This window comes from Xyrauchen texanus, chromosome 2 (assembly GCF_025860055.1).
Source record: "Xyrauchen texanus isolate HMW12.3.18 chromosome 2, RBS_HiC_50CHRs, whole genome shotgun sequence".
Classification (NCBI taxonomy): Eukaryota; Metazoa; Chordata; class Actinopteri; order Cypriniformes; family Catostomidae; genus Xyrauchen; species Xyrauchen texanus.
This window is the reverse complement of record NC_068277.1, coordinates 48,736,834-48,752,868: the sequence shown is the minus strand read 5'-3', so window position 1 is coordinate 48,752,868 and position 16,035 is coordinate 48,736,834. Positions and strand designations below refer to the sequence as shown.

The 16,035-nt window shown below is 37.3% G+C and overlaps 2 protein-coding genes across 2 annotated transcripts in view; one reads left to right on the top strand and one right to left on the bottom strand.

The window, feature by feature from the left end:
* Positions 1–384: 384 nt before the first annotated feature.
* cartl (cocaine- and amphetamine-regulated transcript-like) lies at positions 385–5,457 on the bottom strand. Its single transcript, XM_052142035.1, has 4 exons — positions 5,135–5,457; positions 1,274–1,423; positions 889–963; positions 385–729 (listed from the first exon to the last, which is right to left on the bottom strand). The coding sequence occupies exons 2-4, from the start codon at positions 1,403–1,405 to the stop codon at positions 622–624; spliced, it is 315 nt and encodes a 104-aa protein (XP_051997995.1). The 5' UTR covers positions 1,406–1,423; positions 5,135–5,457; the 3' UTR covers positions 385–621.
* Positions 3,808–16,035, top strand: part of LOC127654689 (ras GTPase-activating-like protein IQGAP1) — a 54,236-nt gene continuing 42,008 nt past the window's right edge. The window contains exons 1-2 of the mRNA XM_052141970.1: positions 3,808–3,988; positions 6,430–6,532. Of these exons, the coding sequence (XP_051997930.1) occupies positions 3,943–3,988; positions 6,430–6,532 (149 nt within the window). The 5' untranslated portion in view covers positions 3,808–3,942. The remainder of the gene's footprint in view (positions 3,989–6,429; positions 6,533–16,035) is intronic.

Below are 16,035 nucleotides of genomic sequence, written 5' to 3'. Positions count from 1 at the left end.
GGTGAATTGGTTTTCTAGGCTTCAGTTCACTGGAAGCCACTAAACAATAGCTACTAAAACAAACTGCCTCTTTTATGCGTGGTTGAACAGAGAAACTATTATTCACAGATTACTATAGAGGGGGGAAAATCCATCCATTTAAACAATGTCACTTGATTTGAAAGCAGCTGCTTGTGACGCTTGAGTTGAGTCTGAAAATTTGCTGAAAAAAATACTGTAAATGAATAATGGTTAGCCATTTTTTTCTGATTTGTTGGAATATATTTGCATAATTGCTTCCCCCAGCAAGTTCTACATTTGCTTGAGTAATAGTCCAGTAGTCGTTTGTTAAGGATGCATCAAACAGATCATCCAGAAAGACATGTAAATGTGATGAGAATAATGTTTATTGATAACACAAAACACACACACAGATAAATATGTACATGAAACCCATGCTTTGTTTGCGCTATCATGCTGAACTTAATTGAGTTCTGTTTATCACAGAGCCTGTGCAAGTGATCAAGCAAACATATTTCCACCCTCGATCTCTTTCAATTCATCATCTGTGCATGTCTATACAACTGGAGTCTTGCAGTTTAGACAGTCAGAGAATTCAGGGGTTTTCTACTGGTTTTTGATTCATATGCATTTAAGAAGAAATGAGTTGCAGTTAGATCCTCTGCCACAATCACACAGTTTCCCAATGCGTGGACCCAGTCTCATTGCACAGCGGGACCCCATGGCACACTAAGGAAAAGGAGAAAGCATTTTATGGCCAGATGCGAAGATCATAATCATTAACTATATTCAGACATATACATATTGTACATGACCTTTGAAAAAGAGCTGATTATTACTAATAACAAGATGAAAATAATTATGAAAAAGTGATGGGACAAAATGTACTTGTGCAATGCCACGTTTTTCTGTAGACGGCAGATGGGTCTGGTGTCTCCCCAAAAGTGCAGCCATAGCTTCAACCTGTGCAAAAAGATTGAGCAACAAAACAATCCATGTTTAACCTATTTTATGGATTTAAGATATTCAGAAATCAGGAAAAATAGCTGCTGTTAATTTCAATCTTGAAGAAAAAATATAGCATAAATATAAACAAACCAATTTGACACTTCATGAGGTCTACTTGAAAGTAGCCTACCATTAGACAAGTGAAAATACTGAAGCAAATGTCTGTCTTTCAGATTTGGTTTGGCTCACAGCTAATTGGCTCTCACACATAAAAAGACTTCATGTTAGCAATAAACGTCAGTTCAGCGTCTCACAAGATACTCACAAGATCTTTCTCCGCTTCCTGCTGGGACAATTGTGTTTCATCTGAGGATAGTTCTTGGGAAACTTGTCCACAGCACATGACAGTAAAGATCCTGACTATGATCAGTCCTATCAGTATCCCTGAGCTCTCCATGGTCCTGAGATGTGTGGGCTGCCCAGGGTCAACAATCACAGGATACTGAGGTGTCTATAACTTACTTTAACACTGACTACTCAACAGTGCCACTGGCTGTTTTATAAACTCATATGCCCCACCCTGACTTCATTTATATCGGGTTAGCTATTGGGTGAAACATGTTTATTTTGCTGAGGTTGAGATTGTTGGAGCTCAAACAGCCAGTTTACGGCGAGTTCAATAATTAATTTTCTCCCCTGCTCTCATAGGTCTAGTGTACAACGGGTCTAAATGCCTCCTAAAGGAAAGGTGATTCTTTCTAGTCCCAAAGTGTGACGATTAAAAAAAAAATATTCATACATTTGAATAGAAATACAAAAGTATAATACAAAAGAAATATTGTGTGAACAATAATAAAAATTATTGTGTAACTTTATACTTTAAATTAAAAAAAATATGAAATAATATATCATTATAACATTTTAATTATTTTAACCATCAAAAATGTATTGAAAAACAATAATAATCATCTAGTTTTTAATTGTATAATTATTTTATAATAATAATTTATAAATATATTCATACATTTTATATAACTTTTTATATTTGTATAATTTACATTTTTGTATATATTATTAAAATGTTAAAATAATTTTATTATGAATAATTATATTGTTTCTAATGTATATTAAAATATATTGAAAAGATAATAATTATCTAGTTTTTAATTTTATAATTATTTTATAATAATGATTATAAAATAAAATGTATCATACAAAGTATTTTTATGTATAATTTTTTACATTACCTAATATTTATTTTATTTTATTAAATGAACATAAAAATATAGCCACTGTGGGCCCACTTTTACAACCTTCCCAAGAAAAGCCCCCCTCCATCACCACCACGCACACGCACATTATACAAATTATTATCTAATCTTATAATTATCTAATAGTTTTCTTAGAATTACCTCAAAGATGACATTTTGACCTCAAGGATCAGGAGAATTTGAGTGCATCATGTCAAACAGGTGTCTGGAGAGTTCATTGGTGGTGTGTTTGTTGCCATGTAGTGTTCTGAGACAAAATAGCCAGCAGCCATATCACCCTGCAGCTCCTGTCTGGTTGCCCACTAAAGCTAAACAGGGTTGAGCCTGGCCAGTACCTGGATGAGAGATGTCCTGGGCAAAAATAAGGTTGCTGCTGGAAGAGGTATTAGAGAGGCCAGCAGGGGGTGCTCGGTCTGTGTGATGAGGTCACAATGCTGTAAAAAGGCATAATTTTTTGGATGAGATGTCAAACCGAGGTCTGATAGCTGATGTGTGGTCAGCGTACTGGTGCACTATGGCTGCTGTCACATCACCAGGTGGATGTTGCACACTGGTGGTGGTTGAGGAGATTCCCCATATACAATGTAAAGTGATTTGAGTGCCAAGAAATGTGCTTTATAAATAATAATTATTTATTGTTATTAAAATAATCAAAAGGGCATTTAGCCCCATTGTACCCTATGCATGTAGCCTACATGCAGGGATGGATTATGACTTGGGGGGCTGAGAGTAAAGGGCCCCTGGGCACTGGCCCCATTGGCCCGGTCGGTAATCCGTCCCTGCCTAAACGCCCTGTTGTATCATCTTTAATATCCTCAATAAGGCATTTAGAGGCATATCCTCATGTTTCCTCCCAAAGAATTAAATAAGAGACATTCCCAGTTGAGATAAAATATTCAGACATGACTAGCTCCTCATAATGGTCGGTCCGATACCGTTTCAAGTTAAATAAAGCTCACATTTATTTCTGATTCATATTTAGATATTTTTTGATTGCATTTCTCCAGCAAACACAGAACGTTTCCCTAACGTTAGTGATGGTTCCCATATAGTTCTTTTTGGGGGGACCAACTCCTAACGCTAGGAATGTTCTTTTTAGGTGTTAGGACCACAAACTAACCTTCCCAGAATGTTGAAGGGAGATTTTGGCGTGACAACCTAAGAAGAGTGATTATTTAAGGTTTTATTTAGCGGATTTTGAATTTCATTTTTTATGGTCATATTTTCATAACGTCATAAATGTTGCAGAGAGGTGCATGAAAGTAGTGCAGTACAACATTATGATATGTCAAAATTAAGATCACGGACTATAACAAATCAATAAAAAAATAATCATTAGTTGATATATTGTTGCAAAAGCTGACAGATGAGTTTGAACCATCAATCCAAAGATATCAAAAGTTATAATGATGAGTTGGGCTATCAGTGAGCAGTTATTTGACCCACTACTACCCCCTCTGTGTGCTGTGGAGGGCGCTGCCGACTCAGTTAAGTGTTTTGAAAGTGTAACTCGCGAAATGGGTGTTTCCTGAAACGCATACTTTAGGATTTAGGAAGGAACACGCCCATGACATCATTTTTCAAGAAGAAAAAAAGTCTCTGATACTGTGCAGCGAAGAAAGAAGGGGGCCAGAAGTCCCTTCTTAAAGTCTAAACATAAAGAAAAACAGACCAACATCGACAACTCTAAGGGAAATAGGACTTCTGAACCTATTGAGAAAACATGTCAACTTCTGACGAGACTGACGGCTTCCGTCCTAGATATGGGTGTAAGTAATACGCTGTCTTCAGGTTTTCTTACCTTGACTTTCAACTTCCAACTGAAAAAAGTGGCTCAGTTTGTTAAACGAGAATACTCTTCATTTGAGTTTATGCAAATGACTCAATTCAAAGACAGTGCCGTTCTATGTATTTTGAGACATTTCCTCGTCTTTTATATGTTTAATGTATGCTCTTGAAGTGAATCGGCATGCTTCACAACTTCCGCGTTAGACTACTGATGTATGTATGCATGCATGTATGCGTGAGGCAGAGATTCGCGCGTGACCAACTTTTGAAAAAGAAAAGTTAATAAAAAATGTTTATATTGTAATTTTACATAATGTATCGATATTTTCTCTATTTATCTTTGATGATTTCAGTTCATATCAAAATGACATAAGATGAGGATCAAGCGACAGTGCATGGTAAACTGTCTGCATGCCTGAAAGATTGACAGACACTCTGGTTTATCATTTTAATGTAATAGTCGATTAAATAGCCCACAACGAAGCTGTCGTCTCTCACCTATGACGCCCATCATCATAAACGCCCTAATGAAGATCAGAATCAGATCACTCATGTCTCCAGCATTAGAAAAAACATCTTATCACGCGCGTTACTTTTTCTTTTCCCTTCGTGAAAACAGGAACCTTTCCCTCATTATTAAACTGTATTTCTCAGTTACTCTGCAGCAGTGTTGGGTGTAATGCATTACTAAGTAATTCATTACTGTAATTAAATTACTTTTAAGTGAAAAAGTAAGGGATTACTCTTTATTTTCAGTAATTTAATTACAGTTACTTCTGATGTCTACAGAACAATTCTATATTAAACAATATTGAATTTAAAATCAAAATTTTACATCTAATGTTAAAATATATGTTTTCTAATTCAATGCTGCCCCCTTAAATTCTTTGGCCAGTTCATGAATAATTGATTAGATTTTCTCATTTTTATTTGAGTGTATTAAAAGAATGGTTTCATGTCTATCCTTGTATTTTTCATCTGGTCGAGGTTGATCAGGTTTTTAGAAAGTAATTAGTAATAAGTAATGCAATTACTTTTCAGACAGAGTAATTTGTACAGTAATCTAATACACTGTAGAAGATGTAAATAGTAGTTTGTTATTTAATTACTTTTTTAGAGTAACTTACCCAACACTGCAGGCGGGAAGATGGTTAACTGTTTCTGGTCCTAATGGACTGAAGTGAACCGTGGCTGACAGCGAGGCCACTCACTTCTCGTTGTGAATTGTATCTCCATGTAACTGGTAAGGACGGGCAAGTAGGAGGCGGGAACCGGCTTAACAGTAAATATAAACTTTAATGATATAAATTAACTTAACAACATAAGTCCACAGACACGCATGCAACGCGGCCACGTGCATCTCTCTCTTGAACCGGCGACTCCGGCTGCACCTTATCTCGCTCTCCCGCTGATTCAGTGCCAGCCGTGCTCTATCACGGCCCGGCCACGCCCTCCTAGTGCTTGACGCATACGCAGAGTGCTAGATGGCACTAGGAAGTGTAATCGAGCTTGTGATCATGATCGCCAAGGAGACCACTGATGTCAAGATTTATAGTGAAAAATGTGTTACATTTTTGTCTGTTCTCACTCAAAACAGATTGGATAGCTTTAGAAGACATGGATTTAACCACCGAGTCTTAATGGATTAAATTTTTGCAGCCTTAATGTGCTTTTTGGGGTTCCACAATTTTAATCACCATTCACTTGCAGTGCTGAGAAATTCTTCAAAAAATCTGCAGAAGAAATAAAGTCATACACATCTGGGATGGCATTTTTGGGTGAACTATCCCTTTTAAGTCAGGCTTCTAAAAGAAGGTTGAATTACTGTTGCGTCTTATGGTGAACAGGTCCACATTGGCGAAGGACGAAAATAAATACTGTTACAGTTCAGATAATATTCAAATGTTTCTGTGCAAATTTGTCTAGACATTGTCTGATATTAAAACAATTCAATAATCTTTCTTTGGAGTATGGAGCCTCCAAGAGCTTAAAAATGTGTTTATCCAAAGTTTCATACTTTTTTTCTCCTGTCTGGAATATGTGTAGTCGTTTTTAATAATTAATAGATTATACTTCTTTTTCCACATGACATTAAGCCCCATTAAATGATTTCAGTATGTGAAATAAGCACTGATTTTAAGAACACTAGAGATCAGGCATTTCAGACAAGAGATGTATTTGAGTGGTTGAATAACTAACATTTTTGGCTACCATTTGAGGGGCACTGTATCCAAGTAAATGTATTTGAGAAGTTATATATTGCTTTTAAGAACAACAACAAACTCCTGCCATTCATGTATAGTTGTTTAGAACTGTAACCGTTTAACCGTTACTTCAACAGAGCTCTGTAGCATGCTTGTGTCCTAGCCATAGTGTGTTTGTCATTTCCACAGCTCTAATATATGTGCTCTCCTCCATTTAGCTGTTCTGGATGGCGTGGAGCGGCTCACGGCGGAGGAGATGGATGAGCGCAGACAGCAGAACATGGCCTATGAATACTTGTGCCACTTGGAGGAGGCGAAACGGTAATAATTTTTGCAATATATATATTAACAGAAGACAGACGGCCCATTAAGATTAAGTCTTCTTGAGGCATTTCTCTTCTGTTACCAACAGATTATGAAAGCATGGTTTGTGTTAAAAGTTAAAAATGGCTCATCTGGAATGCAAGAGATATAAGTACCTTGAGAACTGCATCCAGGAATTCCATAATAAAATGCAGTTGATGCAGTTGGCAGTTAATGCATGATACTGTTTTCACGTCAAAATAGCAGCTTGGTTTCTGTTGGTGGTCTTTTCAATGACTGCGTGATGATTAATTTTCATATGATTGTGGTGTGTCTTCCTGCATGTTCCAGAAAGTTCCACCACAGCTAATTTCAGAATTTCCCTGAGTGCATATATTCAAATATTATTGTTCAGTCATTGTTTTAGTACGTGGCCCTAACTTTAACATTTAAAGTGTTTACCCATGCAAAACCCGCAGCCACGATGATCGGGTGTTGTGGATGGTTGCTAGGGTATTGCTATGCGGTTTCTAAGGATTTCTGAGTGGTTTTAAACATGTAGCTATTAGCGGTCGACCGATGAGGGTTTTTTAATAGCAAATGCTGATGTCCAGAGAGCAGGGTGGCCGATATATTGCAGATATATCACACAATTTAATTTAGTAAAATTAAACATAGAAAAAAAAAATGCTATAAAAAAAAATATTCACTTTTCTTTAACACAATGTTTACTCAAAATGTCACACAAAACTTTAACTTTGTTAAATAAAATATAAATAATCATAAAAAAATATATATTTAAAATGGTAGATAGCTGTTTCTTCTGGTTTCTGTTTAGTCATAAGATTTTTGTGTTTTATTTGCACATAATCAACCCACTACAGACATATTGGAGAAAGAATCCCCTATTATTTTTACTTGCCAGATTTTCGACGACATGTAAGCGTAAATAAGAGGGGGAAAAAAATAAAAGCAAAGGGGGAGGGGTGCCTCTTCACACACATATACACACACACACACACACACACACACACACACACACACACACACACACACACACACATACACAATCAGCCACAACATTAAAACACCCTGGCTAATATTGTGTACGGTAGGTCTCTCTCGTGTTGCCAAATTAGCCCCAACCTGCATCCCATAACAGCATTCTGAGATGATATTCTTCTCACTACAATTATACAGAGTGGTTATCTGAGTTACTGTAGACTTTGCCAGTTCAAACCAGTCTGGCCATTCTCTGTTGATCTCCCTCATCAACAAGGCGTTTCCGTCCAAAGAACTGCCACTCACTGGATGTTTTTTGTTTCTGCCACCATTCTGAGTAAATTCTAGAGACTGTTGTGTGTGAAAATCCCAGGAGAACAACAGTTACAGAAATACTCAAACCAGCCCATCTGGCACAACAATCATGCCATACTCCAAATCACTGAGATTTTCCCCATTCTGATGGTTGATGTGAAAAATTACTGAAGCTCTTGACCTGTATCTGAATGATTTTATGCACTGCTGCCACACGAATGGCTGATTAGATAATCACAGGGATGATTGTTGGAAAATATATTCACAAGTTTGGAACCTACTATTGAAAATTGAATTCCACATACAAAATTTAAGTAATATACTATATTAAAAGTTCTATGTAATATAATAATTAAAAAAAAAAACTTTAGATTTGTAGGGCAGGGCTTTGAACAAGTGTCTATGATATTCTTTTTAGAGGTCTGCAATCCGACAGGATCCGAGAAACGGCTGGTTTCTGGCTGGGTTTGAGTCAGTTTTTCAAGTTTGGGTCCGGTTTGGGTTTTTAATTAATGAAAATATAAACAGGCCTACCTGTTTTTGCATGCATCTGCTCTGGTTTTCCTTTGTTTTACAATGTAAACACGTGCTGGATGTACATATTCGACTGTTGCACCACGTCTCGCTGTTTCTTCAGCATCTTGTGCAGGACCATCACATTTTTAAGACACTGTGTCAATATAAAAAGAACTTAAAGTTTCAAAAACTTCTGTTTCATTAGTTGCACTGCATTTAGCTTATTTTTATTTTTACTGCAGATTCGATGTTCTGAAGCTGTTCTGTATGTAAACAGGACTTCACATGACTGTTCATTTGCTACACATGATTCCAGATTGTTCTGCATAAGCAATGTTTCGGCATTTTATAAGCGTTAAGCCAGTGTGTGTCTCTTAGGAATGAGGGTTGTTCAAATCCCTAACCAAGAATGGTCAATAGTCACAGTGATGTTTGCCTTTGTAAACACAGAGCACCACTAATGATCACTCATCCTTTAATTGACTAATTAGCCTTTGCTTTACTCTGCCACATTTACATTTTTCTAATCATTAGAAGAATATGGAGGCTGTGTCCTGTCAGCCTACACATTACATGCACACACAGACACATCAGTAGTGCAAGAGGAAGTGAGTAAGTCCCTGTTGATTTCAGTATCTGTAGCTGTAGCTGTGGCAACATGTGGTTGTCATAGAGACTGGTTCCGGTGTTTGTGGGAATGAGTGTGTGACATACCGGGAGAGAAAGAGACAGACCATAACCATACTGTGTACTTGGTCGGCAGATAATGTTTAAAGATGCAAAGCCTCTGCCTCTTTTACTGCACTTTATACCCAGTGCAAGTATTCACACATGTCCTCATTTGTCTTCTGACGTGTCCTCTGATGTTATTGCACCAACAAGTAGTCCTAAATGAATGGCTTTAATAATAGGCCAAAAGCAATAACACCATTGCCATTCTCAGCGTCATCCATCAGGCTTCTACATGGAGGACGAGAGAGAGTTTCTTTCTCAGGCCTTCTTGGTGGACAGAATTTGCCCTCAGGCTTCCTTCTGAAATGCTGGAATGCATGTAGCATGCAGCGATATCGAAGTGCAGTAGTCCTCTGGAATTATGAGAATTTTGCAGGTTTAAACGCAGCGTCTAAAAGCAAATAATTGTGTTTATTTGTTGTTATAGAATACCGCAGTGCGGATATTTAAAAATGCTGCTTTGTATGTGAATGTGCTCAGGTTTAATAGTGTTGGCTTCTGGGCTGTGAAATTCAACACCTATGTTATACTCTGTATTTCCATCTGGCCTTTTTTGTCTGGTCTGACTATCCCTCCACCATAACGTTTAATGTTTTTATGGCGTTGTATAGAGATTTGAATAGTTAAAACAACACTGCAGTAAACTTGGGTGTAAACAAGGTCATGAGGATATATAGAGGTCAGGACATAAGCTGTGCAGATAGATCTACTAATGGATTAGCTACCTTGTTGTGAGTCAGTCAATTTCGATTTCTAAGCTGTTCAGACATGTCAACAATGTGTTTTACAAGTCTGTTTAGTGGATGCGTTTTTGGAGAATGCCGTCCAACATGTCTCCGCTCTGCTGGAGTCTCACTTTCCAGAGGTATTTTAAAGCTCTGATAAAGCTAATCCAATGTCTTCTACCGAAGTTCTGCCAAGGCTTTAGAGAGTCCAAAATGAAACATACCGAGAAGTAGGGCTAGGCAGTATGGCGATATACACTCACTCAGCACATTTTTAGGAACACTATGGTCCTAATAAAATGCCAGACATGTTCTTCTGCTGTTGTAGCCCATCCACATCGAGGTTGAACGTGTTGTGCATTCTGAGATGTTATTCTGCTCACTACAATTGTACAGGGTGGTTATCTGAGTCATCGTAGCCTTTCTGTCAGCTTGAACCAGTCTGGCCATTCTCTGTTGACCTCTCATCAAGGTGTTTCCATCCGCAGAACTGCTGCTCAATGGATGTTTTGTGTTTTTGGCATCATTCTAAATTCTCAGTAAATTCTAGAGACCGTTGTGCGTGAAAATCCCAGGAGATCAGCAATACTCAAACCAGCCCATCTGGCACCAACAATAATGCAACGGTCAAAATCACTGATATCACATGTGAACATTAACTGAAGCTCCTGACCTGTATCTGAATGATTTTATTCATTGCACTGCTGCCACATGTTTGGCTGATTAGATAAATGCATGAATTATTACTGTAAAGTCTTTCTAATGACGTTTTTTCATTTTGTTGCCACAGTGTCAACTGGTAGCAATCTTTTATTCCATCTATATCACAGTATGTACTGTAAATATCTGTGTGTGCGACATTACACCTAGCTGCACGTTAGACTGATAGTGAGAGAGATGAACAAACGTAGAGAAAAACACACAGAACGCGGGACGACTCTGAAACAAGTCTCACGTAGTAGGAGGAATTTATTTTTGCATTTAAAGGTGCTGTTTTCTCACATTGTTGGATGAGAGCACTCTTTCTTAAAAATCAGAGAGAGAACCTAAGGTTCTTATAATTTTACATTTGGACTGAAAATGAGGATGAACTTGTTTATAAATTATTTATTTTTTTAGCAGCAAGCACATTTGTTGGAATGTAAAGTGTGTGAGATGTGTTAAAAGGAACAAAAACTTCAGTTGACAAGAGCTGGAGGTTCTTTTTGAGGAAACTACTGCAAGGAAAAAGTAATCCTTGGGAAGCTTGATAATTATATCCTGTCGGAAAGAAAGAGTATGGAAAAGAGTGGCGAAGGACAGTCTCTGCTGTGAAAGGAATATGAAGTAAACATACAAGAATCCATCAATATTTCTCTAAATGTGCAAACTTTTGACTAAAATTCTAATAGATTTTGTTAAAGCATTGACGACATTCAGCAGAGATTGCATGATTGAACAGGTGTGTGCTCCTTTCTTACATTCTAAATCAAATGTCGCATTTTGATTTTGCATGGTTTAATGTGTTGTACTGATACCAATGTAGAAATTATTGTAATATCGTATCTGGACACCTGGAGTATGAGCTTTGGAATGATGTAAAGATTAAATAAGAATTTTAAATATGATAAATAGGCTAGTAGTCATTATTTGTATTGCGCTTATCACAATAATATTTTCACAATAGTTTTACAGCAGCTTTACAGAAAATTATGATATAATATCTGTAATCTCTTAAAGTACTCTTTGAGAAAATAGTTATTATTATTAATATAATTTTTCCCCCTTTCTACCAATTTGGAATGCCCAATTCCCACTACTTGGTAGGTCCTCGTGGTGGTGCGGTTACTCGCCTCAATACAGGTGGCAGAGGACAAGTCTCAGTTGCCTCCGCTTCTGAGACCGTCAATCTGTGCATGACACCCTGGAGACTCACAGCATGTGGAAGCTCATGCTACTCTCCACAATCCACGCACAACTTACCACACGTCCCATTGTGAGCGAGAACCACTAATAGTGACCTCATGTGACTCTACCCTCCCTAGCAACCGGGCCAATTTGGTTGCTTAGGAGTCACTCTGCACGCCCTGCATTCGAACTTGCGACTCCAGGGGTGGTAGTCAGCGTCAATACTCGCTGAGCTACCCAGGCCCCACCTAGGCTACTTTTAACAACTTTAAATGCATGAGGGTCCCCTGGCAGATTGGGGGCTCTACACAATTTGCATAGTTTGCATTTAGAGAGGACTGGCACTGTACTTTTTTGTTGGTTTACAAAAAAAATAAAATATATCATACTATACCGTTAACTTAATATAAAATTACTTATAAAGTGATATTGAATTTTGGTCATATCGCCCACCGCTACCGAGAGGAGTTTAAAATGGGAAGATTTTTGTAGTGACAGAAATGAATAATGGCATTGCATCATACATAATTGTGAACACCATCTATCTGTCTATCTGTGCTGGTGAGAAGGCTTTTCTGTATCAAAAAAAGGTCCGTGCTTACCGAAATGCAGAACACTGCCCCCAGTGGACAAAGTGGTAACTATGGTTAGTTGTATCGGCAAGTTTGAGCTCCATTTTCTGGGTGAAATGTCCTTGTGGTGGCGTGAAACGTGAGTTGTGCGTGAATGGTTTTCAGCTGTACAGGCTGTAATAAAGTGAAGAGGAAGGCATATTTAATAAACCCCAAACCTAACCATCATTGGAGAAAAAATGCAACCGATGCAAAAATGTCTGATAGGAGATTGCGATAGGAGAGTCAGCATTGCTCAGCTGCAGTGCAAAGCAACTACTCTAAGATGATGTGTCACGAGGTCTCCAAAACAGGCCGTTTGCCACCATTATTTCAAAGCGTTATATGAACCTCTCATTTTGCCTGCTGTTAATTGTAGGTTTTGGTGCCGTAAGTGTGGAAAAGAAGAGTGATATCAAGGATGCAGTGAGAAAGAGGATCGTGAAAAGATAACAATGGTGTGTATGGCTCAGCACAGCACAATTTTAAGGCAGTATGGTTCACCGCTGCTATTATTGGCATCCATGTTGGGATGCAAGGATATTTGGTTCGGCCCTTCAGAACTGGGCCATTTTAAATCTTTGGTTTGCCCTCTCTCATAACTTTGTGAAGGTCTAGCTTGTAATACATGCCACATTCCACTTGTTGTTTTGAATATTAGCTTGTATTGACGGGAAAGAGGTACAATGTGTTTTCTTTGAGAAAAATATTTAGAGGATGTATTAATACCTGGTCTCTTTTATGGCCATTAGCACTTCATTGAGTTTTAAATTGATGATTTGTTTCAAATGAAAATCTTTGTTTTGAGAAACATTATGATTTTGGCTGCCATTCCAAGCTGAAATGCTGATCTCTGCCCTTTGTAAGATGTCAACACAAAGTACTTATCTGAGTAATGAAAGCATTCGAGCACATTTTTTTCCCCGATATTTAATTTTTCTTCAAAAGTTGAGGTAGACTGCAAAATGTCTGGTTGGTTTTCTAGTCTATCCAAATGCTCTTTTAAATTCACAAAAACAGTAAATGATTCCATTTTATTACAAAAAAGTTTTCATGCAATTTCCTGTTGTACCAAAATCAGTCTTAAATACTATTTCAAAGTGAGGTAGAGAAACCCATTGTGCGTGCGTGCGTGCGTGCGTGTGTGTGGGTGGGTGTACTCTGTGTTTGGCCATCTGTAGGGAATAGGTCTTTTAATGGTAACCGTACAAAGTATATAAGGTACTGTGCACAACAATGCCCATTTCCTACATTCTTTCAAAGGACTATTCTGGATTTCATACAATTTAAGCTATATGGTAAGCAACTGTAGCATACTGTCAATTTCCTTTAGAAGATATTTTAGACTTTTCCCTCCATTTAAAAGAAAAGAAAAGAACAGTTATAGCAGGGCTCCCCAATTAGTTTTCACCAAGGGCCAAATTCTGTCAACAATACAAAGTCAAGGGCCACAGGCATCGATGTAATAAAACAAAACAAAATGTGCTGCAGCTATTATTATTGTTATTGTTATTGTTATTGTTATTGTTATTATTATTATAATTATAATTACACACACATTTATTTATATTTATTCAGATTTTTTTTTATCCATTCTATTTCTCAATATTAGTAGCCTGTTTTATTGATTTCAAACATTTTGTTTGTATACAGATACACAAAACTACACAACTTTGCCTGTTGGAAAAAATTGTCCTGCTCATTTCCAAGCGGGATCTCCTCCCTGCACTTTCCCTAATTGCTGATTAAATTATTAAAATATTAGCATTAATATTGTTATTGTTCTTAAGGATAATATAACAATGTTTTGCAACAATAAAAAAAGACTGTGAGCCAATGTTTTCTTTAATATTATTTTTTAATACTAGGCTATGCATCATATTATTTACTGTACAGTGTTATTCTTACTGTGCACTATTCCACGTGTATTTGTATCACAGTACCATATGTTATATTATACAGGCATTTATCCTGACATTATGAAAAAGAGTAGTTGGCTTCGGGAGTCTGTTTAGACTGTACATGTGCAAATATAAATGGGATGTATATTTATGCAACAGCACTCTTTACTCAGTTCACTCACATAAAAAGACTATACTCCTTAGAATGCATCGACAGAACATAGTGAAACAGTTATGCCAAATTAGGTGAATAAATGCATTAACAGCGTTCAATATTTTAAAGGTGCAAAATGTAATATATTTACTGTTCTGAAGCATAAAATTATCATAATATGATATCAGAGATTTTGGAAACATGCTAAGTTGAACACAGCACGCTGCCTGGAAGCCAGCAATACATCTAGCTAACATTGACAGAGTTATAAAAAATACAAATGAGCTGGTTTATAATTGCAAACAATAAAAACATTGCAGACGTATACATTAGCTGATCAACTTACAGTGCAAGGATCATCACCTGCCATTGTCAGTATGCTCGTTCATGTTGTGTGTCCTCAACCTGGCAACCCACGTCAGCTTCATGTCTGGGCAGGAGGGAGGGGGAGACAACTTTCTACATTATTTTGAATTTGGACTACAGTACCCATTTTAAACGCTTGATATTAATGTTACATATTGCTCCTTTAATCTCTAGCTCTGACAGCTGGGCAGGAGACTGGTATAAATGTTTGAAGAACAGCAACAGTGCTGCCTACTGTACAGGGGTGACATTTTATTTGTATTTTTTTATAGGCCGTGTGCATAGACCTTTCGTCTGAAGTTTGTATCAAAACATAGTCACGGATTTGGTGTGAACAGACCTTTAGTGCGATTTGTCTAAATGGATGTGGCCCGCGGGCCACCTATTAAGGAACCCTGAGTTACAGTATTGCACTTATAATGGAAGTTTAGTGGTTGAGCATACTTAAACATTGTAAACAATGTCATACAGATTACTTTGCGTCTGTACCATGGACATTCTTGCATGGATATTATGTGATCTTTATTTACCAAGTTTAACGTGTTCACATAGTCATGGTATGATTTGAAAATGTTTATAGACTAGGTTACCAAGTGATTTTATCAGACTAGTCTCATGCTAATACCTGTAATGTTTGGCAAAATTTTTCTATGCAGTCTAAATAACAGATTCTTGTGCTTTGCGGTCCCTCCATAGACTTCCATTGTAAAGGCATTACTGTAAACACTTATTGTTTGTTATTTCAAACTGGAGGTCGAGTCGGAATAATGTTGTGTTCCATTCAAAGTTGGATGTGGGATATTCCTACTTGCCATCTCCAATCTCTGAGCATAAAAGCATTCCATTGCCAGATATTCGGAAGTTGACGTGTAAGGAAACAAAACTGTAAAACTGCTGTTAGCTTGGCACGGGTTCGATTGTCACCAGAGACATCTCCAAGCAACCCAATTGATAAACAATTCTGCAGCACTAGCATTTGTGCTACAGGTGTACAAGTATCAAAAGGGAGTATAATTTACCAAGTTTTGAACACCTGTCTCTGCAAAAACAAATTAAACAAGCTTTAATATCATGTAATGTATGAACTTTGACTCATTAATGGATATTATAAAAAAAGTACACTTACTTTGTTCATCTCCTTTGGTGCCAACATGATTGTATGATGTCACGCACCTGCATCTCGGCAAAATCAGAGTTGAAAATTTTCCGCACGAGTTTCCCAGTTGGAATTACGACTTCAAGTGACATTCCATTGCACTTTTCCTAGTAGGAAGTTGGAAAATCTGACTTTCCAGGTTGATTGGAATGCAGC

Coding starts and splice junctions, on each gene's coding strand:
- cartl (XM_052142035.1), bottom strand. CDS start 1,405: ATGGAGAGCTCAGGGATACTGATAGGACTGATCATAGTCAGGATCTTT. Junction 964..1,273: donor AGGAAGCGGAGAAAGATCTT/GTGAGTATCTTG, acceptor CTTTTTGCACAG/GTTGAAGCTATGGCTGCACT. Junction 730..888: donor AAAAACGTGGCATTGCACAA/GTACATTTTGTC, acceptor CCTTTTCCTTAG/TGTGCCATGGGGTCCCGCTG.